The 26,978-nt window shown below is 24.3% G+C and overlaps 1 protein-coding gene across 4 annotated transcripts in view; it reads left to right on the forward strand.

Annotated features, from left to right (window-relative positions):
* The window catches only part of LOC102676181 (cardioacceleratory peptide receptor), an 88,647-nt gene extending 62,571 nt beyond the window's left edge, over positions 1-26,076 (forward strand). For 3 of the 4 annotated variants that reach the window (XM_031510123.1, XM_031510122.1, XM_031510121.1), the window contains 6 exons: positions 1-98; positions 11,668-11,865; positions 15,672-15,766; positions 16,796-17,051; positions 24,173-24,353; positions 25,314-25,823. In XM_031510123.1, coding sequence (XP_031365983.1) covers positions 65-98; positions 11,668-11,865; positions 15,672-15,766; positions 16,796-17,051; positions 24,173-24,353; positions 25,314-25,503 — 954 coding nt within the window. In that variant the 5' untranslated portion in view covers positions 1-64 and the 3' untranslated portion in view covers positions 25,504-25,823. Of the gene's footprint in view, positions 99-11,667; positions 11,866-15,671; positions 15,767-16,795; positions 17,052-24,172; positions 24,354-25,313 lie in introns of all 4 variants that reach the window. The other variant, XM_006615003.2, reaches the window with a different exon arrangement.
* Positions 26,077-26,978: the final 902 nt, after the last annotated feature.

The raw sequence follows: 26,978 nt of genomic DNA on the forward strand, positions 1-26,978 counted from the left end.
GATAGTCGTGGGTAATATCGCGGTCCTAATTGGCCTCCAATGGGGCAAACGGCGTAAAACGCGGATGGATTTTTTTATCAAACAATTAGCGTTTGCTGGTAAGTTGTTCCGTTTCTGTTTTTCGAGGAATATTGCCAGAAAAATCGATAAATTCGGATCGGATTGGATTCTGAAATATGAATGAGAAGAAAGAGAAGGAAACACGTATTTACTTGAAAGCATAGAACAAAATATGATTGTTATACAAAATAGGCCATTTGAATATATCGGTTATTAGAAAAAAATGTATCAGATCAAACTTACATGACACATAATTTAATGTGAATAATTTTTTTGATGAATTAGATGTTATAAAATACTTAAAAAAAAAACAAAGTTTTTTTGTACGATTTTTATACTATCAGTTCATCTATCAGAAAAATATTTATATCAAACTGATGAAAGTTTGATTTGACACATTAACAAATAAGCTAATATATTGACATAATTTGTTATAAAAATGTTATATAAATAATGATATATGTTTTACAATTATATTTTATATCTTGAAAATAAATGTTTCATAATTTTTATAAATATTGTTCCAATCATTTGAGATTTTATATACAAGGTGTTTTATTAGGAAAACATGAATAGATCAGTATCACTTTGCTTTCTTATATTTCTTGCTTTTAATGCAGCAAACTTTAGAATATAAAATTCAAATTAAAATATCTTTTAAACTTAATAATTTTTTGTATATTTAATGTGCAGTATTTAGAGTTATGATTATATATACTATTAATTATCAATATAATTGATATAATTTTTGATATATCATTAAGATATCGTTAAATATTATAAACTTTATTGAAAAATTATATTATACTTACATTTCTGTTTGTAATATTAATAATATTTTTAATATACTATAATAAATGTGAATAAGAAAAAATCAGAATTCTTTATTCTCTTTTAATTATTTTCATCCGTTATCGATATTATCAATATATATTAATAATCACAATATTCTCTAGTGTTTTAACAATACTTTCTATATAATATATATAATTATATTATACATCAACTATTTATATAAAATAAAAACATGCTCAAAATATTCTCAAATCGAAGCAATTGATTTTATTATGTCGATAATTCCTCGATGCTAGATAGAATAGAATTAAAAATCAGAATTAAAGAATTAAATTTCAATTACTCGTTATCCTTTCCATGCACAATATATTCTCAAATTGACGTAACTGATTTCATTTTATCAATAGCACCTCGACACGAATAGTATCAAAAAATCAATGTTAAATTCTCAAATTTCAATTACTCGTTACTCATTTAATTTTCAACAGGATCAATTTAATTTTTTCAATATTTTGTTCTTTTGCTACTCGAACGAAAAAAACTCGAATTGATTTTATTTTGTCGACAAAGAGAATCAAAAATCAAAATTAAAGAATCATGTTTCAATCACTACGTTATCCTTTTCATGCACGGTGTATTCTCAAATTGATGCAAACTATTATTTTTAAAAAAACAAAAGTTAAAAACTCAAATTTCGTTAGTCTTAATTTTCAAGAGAATACCCATTAATTTAATTCATTATTTCGTCCTTTCGCCACTCGGACGATTAAATGCACGAAGGAGCCGAATGTGATACTCTTAAAAAAAACGTAAAAGAGTATAAATCGCGCGTCAAGCGTGATGTTGTAAAACATCCAACGGGTATTTTCGACCCGTGTGTAACTTTGTCGTCTCCCAGGCTTCTCGAGTGTGACACGTGACTTAGAGCCACGCTTCTCATTTTTCAAACGATCCGCTCGTAACGTTGGAGAAGTATTTCGGTTGCCCAAAAACCGGCGACCGAATGTAAACACGCCACGAATAAAAATTGAGTTATAGGGAGCCATAAAGATTTACACAAGCGTTTTACGTTTTGGCGTAAACGGTGGATTTGTCAAGATTTTCGAAACATCGGTGGAAAATGAGTCGCTTCTCGAAAAGAATGTTAGGAATACATATTAGACAGGAAAGAGAATGAACATTGAAAGTCGATGCAGTGATTTTTATTCTCAATTAGTGAGAAATAATTTTAAAAATAATTTTTCATCATCGTTAAATGTATTCGTATCCTGAAGACACATATGTTTTTTTAAAGAATTTGTAAAAAATTCTTTTTTTCGATTATATTTCATTCTCCGTGATTATTTTTCGTAAATAAAAATTACGTTGGAAGTAAAAATTTTTTTGACTAAACAGAATTTTCAATTTTCAATCTCCTATTTTGGAAGAAACATTCTCAAAAGAATTTTAAATATATTCTTAACTGTATATTCTTGTTAATATAAAAACTAATCTTTTAAAATAAAAATATTTTAAAATATATCTCAAAAATTATTAATTTTTAAATATTTTAAATATTTTGACATTCTGAAAATATCAATCCATTATTTTTATTTTTCACTTTTGAAGAGTTAAAGTATTATCAAACTATTAAAATATTTTTCAATACGTATAAAAAATATCAGACTTTTATTTCAAATATTTTCAAACGTATTTCAAAACAACGTATTTCTCAAGAATATTTTTCTCTTAATATTTTTCTCTGCATATGTAAAATTCTCAAAAAGAAAAAAAAAAAGAAACTTTTGTTTATAAATATATTATTTGGACCCTAATTTATGATAATAACCTTTGACCCCTTGGTCGAGTCATGCACCTCCTCGAGGCCTACATCCAACAATCTCCTCTTGTGCAATATCTCGACCTTTTTCAAATCATTCTTTTCCGCCTTTTTTCCCTCCTTCGGTATTATGTTTCTCGCGGTATATCCTCTTGAAATGCATCCATTGTGCTTGTTGAAAAGTTCGGCGCCAGTGTGTAAAGGCGAAGACGAAGAAGGCGGTCGTAACTTCAAGGTGGTCTGTTAATTCTCTTTCGAGCAGAGACCACCGTATTTATTGTTTTCTTCGAGGGAAGAAGATGAAATTTCGCGCTAACTCGAAAATTACATTATATTGGTATCCCTGGCGAAAAGTTTTGGGCCAAATGAAATTCCTTAAAAATAACGGTAAATTTTCTAAAATATTTAATGTAAAATATTAAATATATAAAGAAAAAAAATATAATAAAAATGTGAAATCGATAATAATATGAAAAGTAATATAAAAAAGTAATTTAAATATATTTATTTTTAATATCATGTGCATTATGAAGGAATATAGTGGAAAAATGAAATAATAAAGAAATTTTAAATTATTTCATTTATAAATATTTTTGAGAAATTTTGTTTTGAATATGTACATCTGTTTATACGATTGAAATCAAATGATGTCAAATATCACCAAAAATATAAAATATATCTATTGTGAATTAATTATAACAAAAGAGCAAATATTATAAAAATAACATATACGGTATATATCATCGATATATTTTTCATTTTTTACAAAAATTTCAATTTTAATGACAAAAACCATTACATAAAAAATTTCCTCATTACAAATATACAATATTATTAAAATCTAATTTTCAAATGTTTGTTATTTATATTTTCAAAAATTTATATTTTTAAAAATGTTTGAAGAAAGAAAAGTTGATAAATTCTTAATTCTATATGAGATTTTAATAAATATTATAGTTGCATTAATTTTTTATTATTATTGCTTTTGATATGTATATTCAGACATTGTCATAATTGAAAAGAATTTTTTCCTATTGATTTTTTAACAACAATCTTTTGATTATAAAATTAAATTATATGCAATACGATATTAATTTGATTTTATTTTAAAAACGAATGATAAAAATTATTTGATCGGGAAAAAATTTGATCGTGGGAAAAAAAATTGTTATTGTATATTCACAAAAAAAGAAATATCTTTTATAATATTTTGACATTTTCATATCCACGTATAACAATTTTTCTATAGATTTTATTTTTAACTGCACGTTCTTTAATTAAACTTTTGCTTTTTGAATTCATGAATGATGAATGAAAAAAAAATCTTTTTCTTTGACTTTAAAAGGTAAAATATTCACTTGAATAATTATAACATAATATTATATAATATAAAATATAAATTTTTATAAAAATAAAATATACTAATAAATTACAGATATTCATGTATTTAGATACATAATCAAAATGTAAAAATGTACAAAATACACATAATATTCAAAAATGCACATATTCAATTGAAATATTATAATATTTAATGTTCAAAACAAAATTTCTCATTCAAGTTCGATTTTTTTAGTCACATTTATCGAAATATTAATTTGCATAAATATCGTACAATCTGTATTCAAATTGTATTCTCTGTATTAGAAATGAATATTAATTCTGAAAATACACATTTTCAGAATTTTAATTAAATCAAGAATATATATAAATGTATTTATCTTATTATAAAAATTTTGATAATTTCATATTCTACAACACAATATTACGTATTTTCATAAAATAATTTTATGCTCGTATCATAATTCAGAAGTGATTATTTCATAACTCGAGAATCGAATAACTTTGTCAATTGTAAATTTAATTTGATACTTTGCATCGAGTTTTATTCGTAATTATTCTTTATTGATAAATTGCGTTATGAGGAACATAATGAGTTTCGAAATAAATTATCCAATTTTTTTCATTTATAATAATACATTTCAATCAATAAAACCATTATGAACTCATTACAAGAAAAGTCATTATTAAAAAAAATATTTTTAATGGAAAGCAAAAAGAAAAAAAAATTCCATCAGAATATCAAAATATTATATTACTAATTAATAAATAATGTAATTTTAAAAGCTTAATTTCAATAAAATAATAATACTTACATGTTATAAGTATCATCAGTATAATCACAATGTATCATGAAATAAATATGAGAAATTCCAATTATACTTGTCTAAAAGCATAACACATAAATTGTATATTAATATTCAAAACTAGAATTATTGTATAATAATATATATATATTTATATTTATTTATATCGCAAAAAATAAATTCTATCGAAAATATGCATATACAAAATTTCTTGTTAAGATGGAAATAAGAAATGTTTATCAAATGATTGGTAATGCGATACTAGCGCCACACTGACTATTAACTATTATTATTCAATTATTAGATTCAGTTGACAATCCATCTTCCATATATTTTTAGAATTTATAATTTTCACAATAGTTATAATGATTAATCATTTTATAATTATTTATGCAAAACTTATTTAACAAACAATTTATTAAACAATACAATATTTTTAGCAAAGAGCAAAGAGCAATACGTTCGTTCTGCTCCGTGTTCGGAATACGACTCCGTTAAATCGATATTTTGGATATCAATGACAATCGATATTTCTTATCATTGTATCGTATTACAAAATATATTTATATATTCCTTTAACTATTATTAGTTCTATTTATTCTCTTTCAAATAATCAAATTGTATTTTTATTATATTTTTCTATATAATTAAAACATATAAAAAATATATTTTGTTAATTCTTGATGTCAAATTAATTGATGAATAATATTAATGTTATGGAATATTATTGTCATTTTATTCAAGTTTCAATTATTATTATTAATCTTATTATTACATATTAAAAGTTTAATCTTATATTTCTATACTCTAAAAATTTAGATAAAAAGTTAAAATGATATCATTAGATTTAAATATTGTAAAATTTAAACAAATAATAAAATATTCAATATAAATATTACGATGTTTCAATTGTAAAGTAAACTTTTATTTTTATTTCTATATTCTACAATAATTAAAAATTTAAATTTTTATGAACATTCTAATTTTTATTCTATTAATATATGAATACAAACATCACTTATTTTAGAATATCAGATAGAAAAAATTCGACATCTTAATTGGTTAAAATAACCAACGAGAAATCCGAGCTCAACTTCCTTAATCCATAAGATCAATGCTCTGATTCTTTTTCCTTGCACGTTAAGAACAAACACTTATATCCCTGGAGAATTCGAGTAAATCGCACCTTCTTTCATTTTCCTCTTTCAAAACAAACCTATTTACTTCGACCTCCGCATATAGATCTGTGCTATAACCAAGCTGTATCCAATCTAGTGAATATTCTCGCCGCGAAAAAGTTGATTTGCCCCTGTTTTCCCTTGTTCCATTCTGACTTACGAGATACCATAACTTCGCCCATTACTTTGTTACTACTCGTTCTTCTTGATATTCTTTCTTGAAACACTGTATTCTCCTTCTTTATCGTGATATATATCTTTAATCTATTTTTGTGATAAAATCGAAATTGGATTTTTAGATCCGACAAATTCGAATCGAATATTTTCGAAAATTTCAAAATTCAAAATACAGATTATACAGTTGTATCGATAATATTGATATGTTATCAATAATAAGATATCGAAAGGATGGATCCATAATTGATTCTTTAAACTATCATTCCACGATAATATTATAACAAATGAACATATAATGAATATTTTTGTCTGTAACGATAAAAGCCAATTGAAACATTGGTTCTCATTATACAATGTATGATAATTTGTATAGTAATAAAATTTGTATAGTAATAAAATTTGTATAGTAAATGTATAGTAATTTGATGCAATTTATTACGATTTTACATAAATTCATGGTACATATTGATTTTTAGGATTCCATATTTGCAATATGGATTTTTACGGTCGAATACGCATGTGAACGTTGCCTATGACATTTTACATCGCGTAAAAAAAGACCATTTTTCCATTCGACGACGATTGCCTGTAAGAGCCATCAAACGATTCACAAACGTACGTGTACTTATATATCGGAAACGTTTCTTACCTCTCTTTCGAAACGAGAGAGATAGAAGGAGAGAGATGAGAAGGAATGGAGGTTAAATCGTTCGTATTCTATCGATATTATCGTTCCACGATGTATTTCATGTTATCGCGTTGAATTGAATGTGTGCATTTGTCGTTTAAAGAGGAAAAAATAAAGGAAAATTTCGAAACCTAGATGAAAAAATAAAGGAAGAAGACATGAAAGATCGTAGGTAAAAGAGAATATGATGAATTTATTTGTTTGCTCTTTGTACGAATAACAAGAAAATGAACTCTCGTTTTTTAACGAGATACTTCGATGAAATAAATGTAAAATTAAATCAGTGTTGGATCGATTAATGTGTCAAGAATATTTTATTAAAATTTTATTATATTATTATCACTATATATTTTACAGAAAATGTTCACGAAAAGAAAATCTAATCTAACCTAATTTAACCTAATTCAAACCTATTATAAATAAGTGTTTTAATTTTTCTGTGACGAGGTTTATTAACAAGATTAACCTATGAGTTTGCAAATGAGGTTTGTGCATTCAAAAAAAACATTTTTTGCATAATTTATAAATCATTTGATAATTTCACATTTTTAGCTCTGTCCATTGTGTTTTATAAGATATTCATTTCTAATATAAAGAACGTAAACAGATCTATTAAACGCAAAATTTTTCGAAAAATTGTATATTTTTCAACTTTAAATGAAATCTATTATATGTATAGGAAAAATTTATTCAGAATGATTATCTTACTTTCAAAGCTTTTTTCTTGAATATTTAACTATTTTATTATATTTTATTTTATTACAATTTTATTATACAAGATGTCACTATATTCTTGATGCATTTTTGAAGGATCGTTGATGGATTTGATTTTTTAAAAATCAAAATAAACGCAAAAGTTAAGATTTTATCAAGTTATAAACAATTTAAGTTCGCATTAAATGAAGCGAAGCGAGAAAGAAGACAGAATATGGCAGTGATGTAACAAAACAAAGATAATGAATAAATCAAACCAATAATTCAATAATTTTCAATAATTCGAAATCAAATCTTTCTTTAATTCATTATAAAACCTAACTATTTTTATCTTTTATTACTTTTAAACAAATTTTGGATAATTTCAAATATGTCATAAAATAATTATCAATGTCGAAACATTCACAATTATTCATATATTAAATATTTTTTATTCCAAAATATAATTGCTTCCAACTTTTGAACGATAATATATATTTCAAGATTCATCTGTTACGATCAATTTTTTTTAAATCTTTATATTAATTATATTATTCGCCGACTCGTCTTGATACGATCTTCATATCTTTATATTTTAAATAATTTATCGGTCCAGTTCGTTCGTTGGTAAAAGGACAAAAAATTCGAATTCGAATTTTACGGCTTGTTGTGTACGCGATCGCCCACTTTTTCTTTTACGATGGATCATGGATTATTCGCTCGTAAACGAGCATTTACTCGTTTTCAAATTTAGTCGATGCGCGTCGCTAGTATCGAGTTGCTTAATTGCGGATACTGTTTTCAGCTTATTCGCATGCAAATGTTCCCAATTTTATGAAGCATTTTTGCCGACAGAGAGTTTCTCTATTATCGTCGATTTTTATGTCGCGCGAAGGATGCAATTCTTGATGGAATTATTTCTTACGGTTGGTATTTAACATTATAAAGATTATAAATATCGTATTGATTGTCAAAAGAAAAATTAATTTTCTAAAGAAAAAAAAAATTAATTGAAAAGATTCTTTAGATTTTGTCAAATCACGATGGATTATATTATATTTAGGATATATTATTATATGTATAGTGTCGTATAATTACACAATAATGTCATATAATTGCTAATTTTACTTGTCAAAAAAAAGAGAATAAAATTTTTTCATTTCAGATTTTATCTAATTTGAGAATTTTTGTATAAATAAAATTAATAAATACGAATAAATATTGAATGAATTATTAAAATTATGTAAAAAGATAAGATAAATTTTTTCATTTAAAAATTATTTTTTGAGAAAATCGAATTTGAAAGATTCATTAATTGTTTATATGATTTTTCGATAAGATAAAATTTTATTTTATCTATATTTTTTAATTATTTTTATATGAAAAATAATTTTTTATCGATGGTTTCAATTGTCAATTTATCAGTTTTATTTATAATTTAATTTAAAAATAAATCCTTAAACAAATTTTTTTTTTTTTTGATGTATTTTTATATATATCACCAATTGATACATAATATGATATCTTATATATTATATAACTTTATCATACAATTTTAATTTTGAATTTAGTAATCATAATCTATTTATTGCAATTATTATAAAAATATAAATATATAAAAATCATTTTGAATTGATATGTTATTATATGCTATTATTTTTCTATTCTGCCATGTACCATATATTGTTGGTTTTGTTATTGTGCTCTTATAATTACAACTATTGCACTATTTCTTTTGATATCATTATGATTATTATTATTATAAAATTGCTAATATAAATATAAAATTGACTAACAAAATCTGAATAAATCTTAAGAATTAAGATATATATACTACAATAGCTTTGAATTATTTCTTGGATGGAAAATCGATTAAATAATCCACGTTATTGTCGTATGATAAGTATATCCAATCGAGTTTCAATATCAGAGGAAAATATACGAGCTAGGTTTCGATCGTTTCACATGGGACTTGGTAGAGTGAAATCTCACTTTCGAGGGTCTTTTTTATGGGTAACTGATCGCAACACTTTATACGATATCCTTTAAACCACTTCTTTATGGCACTTCTGTCCTCTCGTGGAAAATCAGAATCCTCATTCGTGATATATGTGTTTCAACATTTTTTAATAATGTCTAATACAGTGATTTCTAACCTCTTTCGAAATGCAATATTTTGTAATATATAATAATTATTTAAATAAATTTCCATAATAAGGAAAGTAGAAATTAATTTCTTTAATTTATATTTATTCACTATTTCGAATTGATAAACCATATTTTCTTATCACTTTTTGAGTTGTAATTCCATTTTATAATATTCAAATAATTTATAATTCTATATAATAAGAAAAATTTTTTTAAAATTAATCGCTTTCTAGATAAAGATAATTCTATCTTTATTTCGAATTTTTTTAATATTTTTGAATTGTTATCTCAATGAATCTCATCGCGATCTCGTTTTATCGTAATATTTATATAGACTGCAAGTTTTCTTTACCAATATATGGTAAAGAAAAACAAAAAAAAAAAATTAATAGTTTCTAATAAATAATTACGACTAAGGACACTATTTTTGAATTAAATAGCAAGAGAAATATAATAATGTAAATATATATTAAAATAAGCGTTAAGGATCAAATGGTTAGTGACTATAAAAATAGCAAAAGCAATTTCTATGTAGATTGCGATTTATAGGTTGGTACGATTGATTGATTTTATATCTATGTAAATGTACAGTGAATTCGTTGTAAGCAATAATAAACTCACAGATATTAATTTACATATTGTATAGAAAAACAAGACATTGTAAATAACGCATCGATTTTTATTTATATGAAAAAAATATTAAAAATAAAAACAATGGAAATTATTTGATATATAGATAGTATATGTATTTGATTAAAATATTTATTTATTTAAATTGTAAACTAGCTTAAATATTTCTCGAATCAATTTTCTTTATATTTTTGCAGTATATTGATAATGCAATACGCTATGTACACACTACATGATAGATTTTCTTGGAAACAGAAATTTGTACGAGAATTAAAGCGCATAAAATGGATTAAAATATAAATTGAAAATAGTTCACGTGTTCTTGATAGAAATGACTTTGTTAAAATATTTTAAAATAGTTGGTCACGGTTAATGAACACATTTCCAAATGGTCCATTAAGTTCGTTCACCAGAGAATTATACTAACGTTGCATCTATTGCTATATACAGAGTATTCAATTTAGTAGATAAAAATTTAAAAAAAGAAATTTAGAAATTTCTACAATGATTTTAGAAATAAAAAAATGAAGAATAAAATTATAAAATGCATTTTCGATTTTATTTTTTAATTATAATGATTCAAAATCGACGAAAATATCAAAATATCAAATCTTTTAAGCATATGAATAAAGTTGAGAAAAATATAATGATTTTCAAATAATGCTAAATACAAAATAATATATAAAAAAACTATATAAGAATTAATAGAAATAAAAAATTATAAAATGAAATATATACTTTTAAAAAAATGCATTTATTGCATTTTAGCACATTTGCATTTACAATAAAGGATATGTAAAAGAAATTAAGTTAGTTCAATTATAAAAATTTTAAAAAAATTTTAAGAAAATTTTAAGAAAAAGTGCATTTATATTTATTAAATAAATGCATTGATGCATTTATAAAAGTATCTTATTATTTCAACTATTTTGACATTGCATTTCTATATATTGTATTTTTTGCAATCCTTATTTTATTTGCATTTCTATTATTCATTTCCTATTATTCTATTATTTTTCTTTTTTATTATCTTTATATTATTCTTCTATTATTTCTTTCTATTCTTCTATTATTCTTTTTTTTTTATATCTTTATATTATTGTTCTATTATTTTGTTCTATTATTCTTTTTTTTTTATTATCTTTATATTATTCTTATAAGAGACAATTGTTCGAAGGTTTCGAATATAACTTGAATAAATGGATTAATGCAATTTCCTTCTTATTTCGAAAAATTGTCCCTTACATTATTTCTAGGCATCCATAATCGAACATCCCACGTAATAATAACGTTATAATAAATCATCTCACGACGTTGAATATCTCATTGCAGATTTATTGGTGGGCTTGATATCCGTGCTAACAGATATAATTTGGAAAACGACGGTGTCTTGGCATGCGGGTAACGTTGCTTGCAAGCTGATAAGGTTCATGCAAGCTGTCGTTACGTATAGCTCGACATACGTGCTCGTCGCTTTGTCAATCGACAGATACGACGCCATTACGAGACCTATGAATTTCAGTGGCAGATGTAAGTACTCTTGTTACTCTAATTTAATTCTTTATTAAATGTTTATCGAATAAATTAATTATTTACTTACATATTATGAATTTAATTTATTTTAAATTTCATTTGAATAATAAATTTAAATAAATGTTTATATTATATACTTAAATTAAATTAAATTTAATTATAAATATAATTATACGAATAATAGGTTTACATCGAGATTTTTAACAATTTTTGAATGTTGAACAATATAATAATTAAAATGTTTGCTTAAAATATCTCGAAAATATATAGCATTATTGTCCTCTTTCTTTTTTAACATATGCTAATTGTTAGTTATCAAAGTTATTTAGTAATTGGGACAGGATTTAAAAATAATTTAATTAAAAACATGGGATAATTGATCATCTGAACTTTTGTGTAACATTTACTTAAATATTAATCAAAACTTGCTCATCAATTTATAATTACTAATGTAATCCTAGTGAGTGTTTCATCCAGATTATGGTACTTACTTTCAACTTTTAATTGGATATAAAATAGATACAACTTGTTATTTTATTATAACTTTCTACTTTTTCGAACTTTATAATACATGTATAGATCTATTTTGAGTTTATCGATTCCTTGCTTAATAATTTTTTTTTTGACTTTTATTGTACAAATAATTTAATTTAAGAAAATATATTATTCCATTTCATTATCTGAATCTGAAATATATGGATATTGTTATTAAATTCAAATCTCAAATTTTGTTACATAAATGAGATTATTACAATTTCAATTTTTAATCAAAAATCTATATGACTAAAAAAAATGTACCATTAATTTTACAAGAAAAAAATATATAACAATAAAATAAATAATAATTTGTGAAATTTAAATAATAAATATTTATATTTATCATGTTAATCATTCACTAATGTTTAATTATTCAATTATAGAAAATTCAGAACAGTTAAAAAAATGTTATCACAAGATTAATTTAAATAAAAATTTGTTCATTTTTTAAGATTCTTTTTTTATTGTTAAATCATATGAACAATCATTTTTAGAAAAATAGAGAATATCAAGAAAGATTATTTTTCATTGAAATTGTGATATTTATAAATTAGATAAATAATTTAATTGTTCACCAAACATTTTTAAATTCATATTTATATTTTGTTGTTTCCATTAAATAGAATAAAAATAATTAATCTATAAAAATATTAAACAATCATTTCTAGAATTATAAATAGAGAGTATTAAAAAACTGTTTTCCTTTTTCTCAAATATATATATCATCTTTAAGAATATTAAAAAGAATATTAAAAAAGACTATTCTATTAATAATATATAAAACACTTCCTAAAATTTATTAATATTTATAAAATAAATATTATATATATTTGTAATTGTTCAACAAACATTTCCAAAAAAGTTGTCATGAATGAAAATCTATTTAATATCTATTCTTTTTACTTTTATTTTTAAATTTAAATAATCATCTCCTTAATTAATCTCTTAAAATTAAAAACAGAGAATATTTAAAAAAATAATATTTAATAGAATAAATATATTTTTATAATTATCCAATAAATATTTTTAAAAAATTAAGATTTCTAAATGAAAATTCCTTTATTTAATATTCATTTATTCAAGATTTTCTTTTTGTTAAATATAAATAATCATCTCAAGAATTAAAAATAAGGAATATTAAAAAAAAACACTTATTTTTATTTTACTTTCCAAAATTTAAATAAAATAATTGTATATTTACATTTTTCCTATCAACTAGAAAAAAAATACATGCTCCAACGAATGAATCATTTTCCTTCATATTTTTTCACACTTCTTTTTCCGTCACGAAATAATATCCGAGACACATTTACCAATGATCAAGATGTCATTCTCAAAGTAGATCAACGAGCATTACAATCTCATGTTTTCTTTATTCCACTATAAATTCCACCATAAGCCGTACCTAATGTATATTGTATAAAAAGCAAGCTAAAAGATGAAAAATCATGATAGAATAAAAAGACATTTAAAAATTCTATGTTTTCTTGATTAATCAATTTTTTCTATTTTAATAACATTGATGTAAATTCTTGTTTCTTTGAATAATATTTCTCCACATTGCAGTATAGATCCCATATTTCAAAATAAAAATATCAAAGCATTATTCCGTTATTAAAATAATGAAATGGAAGTTTCTTTATTCCATCGAAACTTTTGATTATATTCTGATTATATTTTCTCTTTTTTGTTTTTGTTTTTATTTTATTATTCGGATAAGGATATAAATAAAATTTGAGAATAAAAAACTCTATTCGAAAATTATTACATTTCTATTATAATTTTCACTCTCAATATCTAGAAAATATTTTTCACAAGACGTTAATAATTTTCACTCTTAATTTAAGTGTTTACTTAATAAAAAATAATTCTCGACAAATAATTTTTATTTAATTCGTACTTTTTTTGGAGAAAAGATAGATCATAAAAGTATAAAATTTTAGCTTCGAGTATTTATTATTTCTGAGATATTAATGAAAAATTTTCGATATATTATATTATACAATCCCTCGATCAAAAAAAATTAGAATTTTCAATATTTTTCGTGATTTTTAGTAAAATTTGAAAACTTGAACGAAATTTAATTACAAATTTTAATAATCACTACTATATTTCGCATATGAATTTTTATTATTTTTATTTTTTTTTTTATTATAATCCTACAGCCAAACTCAATATAACTTAATTACGAATTAAAAATAATTAGAGTTTATTTAAAACACTTATATATCAATATATCATAATTGATTTAAAGAAAAAAATTTCAATTTTTATAAAATCATCAAAAGATAAAGAATAATGATGTGTGTATGTACTAATAATTAATATAAATTACTAAAAAAATTTTTTAAAATATCACAATCTTTTGCAGACTTTTTTATACATTGTATATATATAAATATTCTTTATAACATACACATGTTTAAAACTGCACATACAGACGTTACTGATCATTAAATATCATTTATGTCGCTAATGCAATAACTTCACTGTAATAATTTATTTATATCAGCTTCGATTCATAGAGTGCTTTATTCATAAAATCAGCAAAAATCTAATCACTCGTTCTCAAAAAATTAACGCGTTTGAGTGATGATAAAAAAAAAGTTTGGCTCGTAGATAATTGACAATTCGAAGACGAAATTCTATAATGGATATTGAATCAAGTTAGAATTCAAAAGTGTTTATTTGCATTATTTATAATTTTTCTCAGAAGCGAATGAATATTTTATTAATGGGATATTCTATATATATATATAATCTATTGAAAATATTAATGAGAAATTTTAATTCTACCTATATTATAGACAACGTGATTGAAAATATCGATATATTCGTTGTAGATGTCGTTATCGTCGATATATATTTATGTATATATCGAGTTATTAGAAACTCGACGACAACGACATCTGCTAACGAAGATATCGATATTTTCACGTTGTCAATAATATAGATAGAATTGAAAATTTTTCATTCTTCGAAAGTAAATACCTGAAGCTAAAATTTCAACTAATATTTATTCAACCTTCCCCTATTATTCTTCAATTTCGTGTCGATCGATCTTTCGAAATTTTATCTTAACTTTCAAGGATTTTACTCTCGAAATGCGTTCGTGTTATGAATTGGACGAGTTCGAAATTCATGAAACTCAACTCTTCTCTTCGTTCATACCATAATCATAAGGATGACATAACGAATTTCTCCCAGAATTGCTTCCCCATTGTGGAGAAATCGACTTAACGATGGAAATCCAATTTTAATTACAGGGTGGAGAGCCAGAGCCTTGGTGATAAGTGCCTGGGGATTATCGGCATTGTTTAGCGCGCCGATTATTTTCCTCTACGAAGAGAAGCGTGTGGAGGTATCGATCGATTTGTTAAAAAGAAAATTTTCAGAAGATTTTCATTAACAAACAACAACATTAAACATCAAACAACAATATATCGTAGAATTTTTTCGAATCAAAGAAATTTTTTATCGCTTAATTAAATGAGAAACTGTGGAATTTTCCGACAAATTTTTTCAAAGTTGAAGATTTCGATCTTAATTAAGCGAAACGATGAAATTTTTAAAATTGATGATCATTCGATTCAATTCGTATTTTTACACGATATTGAAAATTTTAATCGTTTAAATTGAAAAAGATCGAATAATGAAATTATTTACGCGTATCTATATGATTATTTTACGAGAAAAAGGATTATTTTAATTATAAAGATTAATTCGTAAAATTCCGTTAAACATCTATTAATCGACGTGAAATGGTTTGAAATTATTCCAAATCGATTTTAATTACGATTTTATTCAATAGAATTGTTTAAAATATTCTTCTCTAAGAGAATCGATCGTTTAATTTTAAATAGAAATTTAATTTCTACAGAATCGTACGAAATTGAATTTTTAATAAAATTATTATGAAATCAGATCTTTATAAAATGTATATAGAAAAGAAATACTTTTTTTCGAATAAAATATTTCATTTAATTTTAAGCTTTTAAAATATTTCAAACTTTCATAGAAAGAATAATTTCATTCAATAAAATCATTTTAATCACACTTTGACGTTGGCTATACTGCCTCATACTCTCTATACAAAATTACGTAAAATGTACATAAAAATATATATATCATATTTACAAAATTCTAACCTAACCTAGATTTTGAAAAAGTCCATTTAAAAATTATTATCCTTTTCGCAATATGAAACACGTAAAATACATATCTCGATTTGCTATTGCTAACAAATTTGATCGAAAACATTATTCCAAAACGTCAAAGTGTTGAAAATCTTGAGCACCCCAATACGTGAAATTGTACGAGGTGATACGATTTAAACGAACGATTGTTGGGTTAATTTCGGCCGAGGATAATCGACAGGACGGTTCACCAGGGGAAGACACAATGCTGGATAGACCTGGGCTCGCCTACGCAGTGGAGGATCTACATGAGCTTGGTCAGCTTCACCCTCTTTATAGCCCCTACCCTGATAATAGGGGGCTGTTATGCTGTGATCGTGGCCACTATATGGTCACAAGGGGGGGCATTACGCCAGGGACCCACTAGGGACACCAGGAGGGTATCGTCTCGAGGACTTATCCCTAGAGCCAAAGTTAAGACGGTCAAAATGACCCTCGTTATAGTGTTCGGTGAGTAAGAACCGTAGACCTGTCACTGTGACTTTGCGCATCTGTCTTGCGCAGGTCACGTGTCACGTGGAAATATACATATATATAATATTGCATAAAATATATCGAATGATGTAACATACGTACGGAGATATAGTTAATTCGATCGCGCTCTCCGTTTTCCACTTATTCGTAAAACATCTTTGAAGGGGAAAGGAAGGGAAAAATAAATACGATTAATAAATTTAAACGGTATGTGATAAAAATATGCAAAATTATATGATACTTTAAATATTTGGCTCGGTTTCTCATTATATTCGTTCGTTTACAAATTTTTTGTACTACTTACTTTTACTATAATTATATACGCTTCGCTTCGTTATTTACAAAGTGATATGATATTTACTCGGAAGCAAAGAGGAACACGACCGTGTCCGGAAAGCGATTCCGTTCAATCAATATTTTGAATATTAATGACAATCGATGTTATCATGTTCCTGTGGCAATGACGTTTCATACCGTCTTTGTCAACGGAATAATAATACTTCTATAGAACACCTGTAGAGAAAATCGACTCTAAAATATAATCTAAAATTGTGATGTTTAAATAATTTGTTTTACATAATTTGAAATAAATATATATAAAACGAAGGAAAAAAGTATTTTGCATTAAAGATATTATTAATACATTAAAATGAAAGATCTTGAAAGAATTCAGATGGTAAAAAAGATATGAATTTTCATAATTATAAAGTTATTATCGACTCAATTTTTTTTTTTTTTTATTCTTTCTTAGCACTCATTTATTATTTGCTTCTCGCTATTCCAACGCGAATCCCTGCCAATTCAAAAAATCCATCTCTCCTCAAATCGTAGAGCAAATTAACCGAATATTTTTTGGCAAGGTACATAACCACGCATAACCATACTTATTTAACACAAGTTTCGAAAGAATAGATTTATGTCTGGCGAAGAACAATAATCGTAAAACGCTACGAAACTTCTACGTCTAATTCTGCTTTAGAATACGATTGAACCAGTTCCACGGGATACGATAAAAATCCGTATCAAAGTTAACCGATGTCGTAAACTTGGCAAAATTTTTACGATCGTGAGAGATGATACAACGATAACTTAATTTAAAATCCCTCGATTTTTTTGGGAGGGGAGGGGAGAAGGGGGGAATCCCATTGCTGTACGGCATAAAAATTTAATGAACGCGGGACGATCCGAGTTCACGAACGAGCGAACTTGTCCAATTGAATCCACGTTTATCAGGGGGTCGAGGGGGGAGGAAGGATCGTAAAGATGCCTTTTCCATTTCCTTGCCCTCCTCGCCCTCCTCCTCCTTATACGCGATTATACATTTGCGGCGTGTGAAAAGGATAGGTTTGGAGGGGATGGCCGATCTCCCCTCGAACTTCTCTGGGAAATCGGTGAATTCGATTGGTGGCCGGTTAAGTGTCGCGCTCTCTGCCCGCTTAATCGTCGCGCGGGGATTATTCTTCTGGAATCTGAAATCCAGGTTTTGCGATGGCCATTCCAGTGATTTCAATGATCTCGAGATATTGTCGTAGGATTATCTCGTGGGTTATCCTTTTGTTTCCACCAACTTCTCTATCTTTTGCTCGTAAGAAATGTCCTCGTTAATAGTTAAGAGGCAATGAATGAGATCGAAGCCAAGAGAAGAGAAGAAGTTGACAATTCTTGGAATACATTTATCTTTCTGGATGATATTTATCCTGTGACGATTATCTGGATACAGTCATTCGCAAAAATTCGTAGGTATTTTTATGAAAAATATCCGATTTCGATGAAAATTTATTATGCACAAAATATATATGGAGCAAAATTATTTTTCGATTTATCAATTTTTCTAATTATTTTATATAACTTTTTTGTTGTTGTAATAATTTTATATAATTTGAAATAGTAGAAATATCTTTTCTGAGAAGGTAATTACAATAGGTATTAAACAAGAGGTTATTAAAATTTGAATATTTTATAATTTAATAATAAAACTTTAGGGTTTTATTCTCTCGAAATGATATTTCTCTAATAAGAAAATTAGTGAAATATTTTCGAATTAATATTTTCTTTTCATCTCTTTTTTTATACAATATATTGTTATTATATCTAGAAATAAATTAAATTTTTAATTTATCTTTTTTGTTTTATTTGATTTTGTTTTTTAATAAGAAAATTATTAATGTTTTAATTTTATCAATAATATAAATAAGTAGTATTAATACTACTTTGTTATAATTTAATTTAATTTCATAGAAAGTGTATTTACTTTTCCTTTGATACATTTATCATCTTTTAATTTTAATTGAAATTGTAGATTCATATTTCTGATATAATTAAATTAACAATGAGGTCTACTAATATTTATCATTTACTTTTTATTATATATTTTTAGAAAATTTTTCATTGATTTGATACATTTGATATCTGATTACAATTTTATTTTAATTTAAAATTGTAAAATTTGTAAAAAAAATGTCTATTAGTTTATAAATTATTGTACAAATGTTTTTCTAATTTTGTACAAGATATATATTTTTATAATATATAAACTTTTAATTTAAATAATTATAACTCAATTCTAATATTAAACATTATTATTAAATTCATAATAAAGCATCAAACATGATTTTATATTAATAATAATATTGCATTGTTAATCAATAAATACATTGTGTTCACATAAGATAATTAATATAAGATAAAGATCAAACAATCATAATTCAGAGTTTATCCACCAGATGTTAGCACATTTCTACGAATTTTTTTATATTACAAAATTAATAAAAATGATTTAATGTGAATTGAATTTTTTGCAAAAAATAATTCTATACAAAGCTTGAAACATTTTTTAATAATAATTGCGAAAAATTGCTAATGAAAAATATCATACAACTTTTTTTTTTTGTTTCGTTTGCGTCATTTCCACCATTGAAATAACGTCATAATAAAATTAAAATGTGTAACGAATAAATTCTTTATTGCAAATATATCTAAATAAATTGAAATAATAATAATATAAATATAATATCAGATTATATATAAATTATTAAAATTATTGTTTTTATCTGTTAATATTTAGTTTTTGTTAATTTAATTTAATTAAGTGTTCATTTCATAGTACATGATTTGGATAACAAATAAAGTTTGTTAATTTAAATATGGAAATATAGATATTGATAAATTTTTATAATATTTTATAAATTTAAGAAGAAACTTTACGCATCTCTCCCCCCCATTTATATTATTTATAAACACTAGTATAAATAAAATCTTGAAAAAATTACATCCTATAAAATCCAAGAAAATATCATTCTTTAGAAAATGAAATCTTCCTTTGTACTCGTAACCACTGTTATTTCATTTCGTTAAGTACAGAGCTGTAGAAATTCAAGCCCATAGAGGACAATACCAATCTTCTAAAACAACCAGACAGAAAGGAACGAAAGAAAAATTATAACACAATTTTTTTTTTTTTTTTTTATGAACCCAATGGAATTGAAACGTGTACAATATCAAAGATCGAAATTATTTTTATCGTGATTAAGTTGAAATTACTAAGATGGCCGAGTTCAAAAGTTTCACATTCTTTCCCTCGTTCAAAATAACCGACCTCTTCTTTACATTTCTCGAGGGAACGAGTTTATATGTAACAAGAATTACCTTGCTCTAATCAGATTCGTTTCTCGACGATGTCTCGGTTGAAAATTCTTTTTTTTTTTTTTTTTTTTTTCTAGTCAAGGAAAATCGTTCCCAATGGAACCGATCAAATGAGATTTGAGCTTCATCCATGCAACTCTCTTCGGTATAATTTCGAATTCGAGAAAATCATTTCTCGTGTGAAACAACCATAGACTAGCAATTTATTATAAAAAAAGAATGCGAAGAAATGGTATCAAACTTGTTTATTTTTAACACTGGGATGACGATTAGCTAATTTTAAACATAATTTTCTCGTCAATAACGTGAAAAAACAATTTTATATATTTTTAAAATAAACTTTTCCGAGAGTTTGAAATTGCTTTGATAATGATTTTCATTTTGAATGAGATATTGTTAATAAAAACTAACTGTCGAAAGCAAACTCTCAAATTCATAATTAAGCTTTTAATACGAGTGGAAAATTTCAAAAATTAATAAAATATCTATCTCTGTTATATTTGAATAGAAAAATAATTAAGCATATAAGATAAAAAATATAAATAATAAGTTAGAGAATAATTGAAGAAAAACTATAAACACACATATAATAGGTTATAATAGTTAATGGTCAGTATGGCGCTAGTATCGCATTACTAATCGTCCTCCTCATCGTTAATTAGATTAGAGAAAGATGTCAAGATCAAGCAATGTGCATGACGAAAATCGAGGTCGATAAGTGCAACCAATATTTCTACCGAAATAACGATAAAGGGATTCGTTCATGATTAGAATAAGCAAGAGGCATCGAACAATGCGTTCGTTCATGCGAACTGTTCAAAGCTTTTATGCAATTTCGTCGATGTTGCGTATTTAAGACAAGGAATCATTAAAAATCGAATTTAATTTAGTTTTCTGGTTTACTGTAAAATCTATTTTCGAAACTTTCATAAGTGAACAAGAGATTTTTACGAGTAAAGAAATGAAGATTTAAAAGATTTGCTTTATTTCTCAAATATTATAATTCAAAGTATACTTGGATATAATATTTCGTATATTTTGAATATCATATCTGTTCTTGTCAAATTTTGTTCAAATTTTGCATAAATATGTAAACATCCATTCTTTGTTTTTGTTTATCCTTTCAAAGATGCGTCAAAATTTTGTGATGAAAATGCAAATATGTAAATACGAAACTCTCGAAAATCAGAATGTTTATTTTTTACGTTATATAACTCTTTTGATTTCTGAATTTTTTCAACGCAAATTTAAAGATAAAATTCCTTTGAAATTTTTCGAATAGAAAAAAAAAAGAGAATCAATGTATATAATAATTAAAACTCTTGATTAAAACTATTCTTTAAGAGAAAAAATAAACATTTGCAGACATATATTTAATTCAATATTTTATTTCTCAAATTTCAGATTTTGAAGTTACATAGTAATATTAATAATAATAATAATAATGAATAACACAAATTTTTAAATCTTCAGACTATTTTATATCAAATATGAAATAATGAAATTCAGATTTGGATATAAATCCAGAGGCAATAATACCTCGTACTAACATTTTATTTTAATTTTCATTTTAATTTTCATACCTTTTCAAATTTGCCCATTTTTATTCGATCCAACAATTTTAATACGAAAAATAAAGAAAAGTCATTTTAAAAATTAAATTCTTCTAAAATATTCGATCCTTTAATAGTTCATCTCCGATTAAAATTTCTCGTATTCTCTGCAACAGAACGAAAATCCTGGACAGAGATTCTCAAATCCGTCTCATTATCCTTAACTATGTTTTCAATTATTTTCTCATAACTTCTCGAGTTAAAGGAATTAAGATAAGCTTTTATCCGATTTTCTAGTGTTTTGCTTAATCGTATCTTATTATTTATTTACGTTTATTCAAGAACGAGACAATGCGATTTAAGTTTGTCAATTTCTCTTGGGAAATATTCATTGCATTTCTTGATGTAAAAATGCAAAATTTGACTAGATAGAATTTTACATAAATATTACATAAAACTTGTTTTTTTCTTTTTTTTTTTTTCTTTAGTAATTCTTTGTTAGAGAAGAGATTATTCTTATTTATTTCGACATCAAAGAAAATAGTAGCTGGATAATTTATTTTACTTGGTTAACAAGCATGAATATTCATGTCGTTGAGGAAAATGAAAAAAAAAAAAAAAAAAAAAAATAAGTTGGAAAATTTTTTTTTTTGGTTAACAACCAGAAAAATTCTTGTCGTTGGGGAAAAAAAAAAAAAAAAAAAAAAAAATAAGAGGAAAAGATGGCGGGCGTGATGTTTTGCGAGGAAATTAATTTTGCAACTTTTACTCTCCATTCAATCGTGATAGATTTCCATCTTTTTAACGTTTCTCATTCACACTTTTTTACAACACTTATTCATTTAAAATTAATATGTATTCGCATCGATTTCGAAGAATTTTGAAATGAGATTTTCAGTTATCTTGAATTTTTCAATAATTTTGTTATTTGATTTTCGAAATTAATATTGTAAATATCAATGATAGTTTTATTAATTTTTGCATATGCAATGGAATATATTTTCACAAATATATAAATCTTTTCTATTAATTAAATATTCTTAATTCAAATGATATTTGTTATGTGTTAAATATAATAGTATATAATATCAAAAATAATATATATATATGTAATATTACAACTTGAATATTTTATTCTAAAAAAAAAAAAATAATCTGTAAATTCTTTCTATTAATTAAATATTCTCAGTATACAATATCAAAAATAATATATATATAATAATTACAACTTAAATGTTTTATTGTAAAAAAAAAATTATGTATTTATTATGATGAACTATACTTTACTACTTTTATTATTACTATATTTTTAATAATTTTATTTGATTTTCGAAAATAATATTGTAAATATCAACGATAGTTTTATTAATTTTTGCATATGCAATGGAATATATTTTCACAAATATGTAAATCTTTTCTATTAATTAAATATTCTTAATTTAAATGATATTTGTTATGTGTTAAATATAATAGTATATAATATCAAAAATAATATATATATGTGTAATATTACAACTTGAATATTTTATTTAAAATAAAATAATATATATATATATATATGTAATATTACAACTTGAATATTTTATTCTAAAAAAAAAATAAATTATCTGTAAATCCTTTCTATTAATTAAATATTCTCAGTATATAATATCAAAAATAATATATATAATAATTACAATTTGAATATTTTATTGTAAAAAAAAAAAATTATGTATTTATTATGATGAACTATTTTTTAACATAGAATTTAAGTGCTATTCGAATATGTAAAAATTGCTAAGAGAACTTTTGAAATAATTATATTTGAAAGAATAATGGAAATAATAAAAAGATAATGTCAAACTAAGAATATTTTGAAATATAAAGCCTTATCTAATCAAAAACGATTTTTTCACGTTTCAGTATTCATTCTTTGTTGGAGCCCTTATATAGTGTTCGATCTCCTTCAAGTTTTCGGATATCTGCCAAAGACCCAAACTGTCGTCGCCGTTGCCACTTTCATTCAAAGTTTAACGACTCTGAATTCAGCTGCTAATCCAATAATATATTGTCTCTTCAGCACGTCGTTTTGTAAAATTGTAAGGTAAGGTTCCAAAATACGAAAGTAAAGCTTGGTGCTTTAAGTTAAAGTACCTCTTCGAGATTTGAATATATCAAAGAATTTAAACTAAGAATAGATCAATCGATTTCTCGAAAAAATCAAAAAATCAAAAAATTTTTAATTCTTGAAACACTTTTGCTGATTTTTCTGATTTAAAACTTTTAAAAATTAACTAAACAATAATTTGTACAAATAAAAAAATTTACGAGAATTTATATAACGATATGAATTTATTTCTATTTAAACTTAGAATTTTTGTTTTTAATTGATGTGATTTTAAAAAATAAAGCATAATATCGGTTATAAGAATCAATTAAGACCGAAATAGTTCATGTATATTTATCTAGTTTATAAATATGGAAAATTAATTAATTACTTACTTGAATACAAAAATAATTATTGCTATAATTTAAAATATAGTATACATTATACAAAATATTAATTTATTTTTAGAAAGAAATACTTTCAAATAACAATATATATTAAAAAAATAAAAAAAATAAATATGTATAATATTAGTTAATGTTAAAAAAGTATTTATTGTATATATTATATGATATAAATTTTTTATATTATTATTATAGTAATAGTGCAACATTTTAATAATAATCGAGATTTGGATAATTGATGTTCTGTTATATTTAAAACTTTTGAATTATTTGCAAATCAAAAAAGTAATTAGTTTTATTATTGGCTAACTATAAATTTCAAGAATTTTAATAATGTTAAGATTTTGAAAAAAACAAATAAAATAAAGAAAAGAAATCTGAGACTTCAAGACTTTTAAAATCTCACAAATTTAAATCAAACATTTTATTTTGGAAAGATTAATAATTCAATTGTAAAAGAACAAAAAGTTTTAATATTACTTTTTTTTTAATATAATTAATATAAAAAAACACAAATCTGTTTAAATGAAATAAAATGATTCTAATTCAACAGAAATACACAAGTGATATCATGGGTTTCTGGATGGTGTGCGACGAACCCACATCATTGTTTCGGCACTGGTGCTCCAAACAGTAGTACAAGGACGACAGTGACGACATCTTTAACGGCTCAATCTTCGAGAAGAAGCGGTCATATCGCCATGTTACATTCTAGGAAACGAGTTATGGTGTCACTGGTGTAAGAAATGAACGATGAAAAAGAAACCTGATCGCGTTTTCTTGAGTGAGATACATCTTAAATCTGCATAGAATTCTTTCATCGAAAAATTGCTCCTTTTGAGCTTCGACAAAGAGACTACGAGTATTGTTATGTCACCAAAATTATCAATGCTTCGTCTATCTTATAGACGTGGATTTCTGAAATTTTCTTTTCGATTCTTTTATCCATTCTTTTTTCTGTCTCAGGTATACGAAAAATTACGAAAAGAGATTGGAACTCTCTGTTACAGTACAAACTATATCTTAATATCAGTGCTGTTTAGCCTGCCATTTTGCAGATAAAGAAGCTTGCGGTTAACCAAAAGAGATGCTGAAGATAAAATTAATAACAAAACTAGCCGAGTGAATGTTTAAAATGTTTAGGCTCTGATCTTGTTACATTGCTTTTTATCTAAAGCTTCTCGATATTGCCCGAAACTAGCCAAATATTGCTTTCGGCTATCCGAATGTTGACCGAAGTTTCACGATATTGCCCGAATGTTATTCGCGACTTCTTATCGTTCCGTATAAGCAACTATTGAATAACACCAACATTCTACGTACATAATTAATATTAAAATCATAATTCAAGAGAAAAATATGAATAAAATAAGTTTTTTATGCTCACATTACATGATCAGTATTTCAAGCGAATTTGATCGTGGTATATGTTTTTTTCATCCTCTAATTAATTCTTTCAGAATCAAAATTTTTTTGTCAATTATTTATAATAGAATTGATGTTTTTATAAAAATATAATGTATTAAAGTTTGAAACCTGTTTTACCGAAAGAAAATATATTCATTTAAAAAATTGATTGAAGTATTATATTGATTGATTAATTGATTGATTCAATTAATTGAAGTATTATATTGATTATATGCGATATCGTGAAAAGATTAAAATCAAAGATTGTTATAAAATTATTAATATATAAAATATAAAATTATGTTATAAAATTAAATTAAAAACTGAAATAACAAATATAAATAGTTTATTAACAGTGATATACGAAAAAGTAAAGAACTTATAAAACCAAATCGAATTTTCGATTTATTAATAAATTTTACTTTGATGAAGCTGTTAAACATTTACAAACTTGTAGGAGGATGGAGAGAACATTAGCCTGGCGAATCGATTAATGTGGAAAATGATACGCTCAAAATATACATATATGTACATATATACATAGCGAACATCAGCTTCATGTGTACATCATATACACATATGTGTCTATATACTGTACGTATGTAATGTAAGCATATACATATACATACACAAATATAAGGTGGTTCAATAACTTCTGTTACCTTGAATATCTCTTATATTTCTTTACGAAAATTGTATCTATAAGACTATAATATGTATATAATAATTTTTTCATACGTGAAAGAATAACCTGGATACATTTAAAATATGATAAAATATGGTAATGTAATTATAATAAAATAAATAAATG

The sequence above is a fragment of the Apis dorsata genome, unplaced genomic scaffold (assembly GCF_000469605.1).
Source record: "Apis dorsata unplaced genomic scaffold, Apis dorsata 1.3 scaffold_207, whole genome shotgun sequence".
NCBI lineage: Eukaryota > Metazoa > Arthropoda > Insecta > Hymenoptera > Apidae > Apis > Apis dorsata.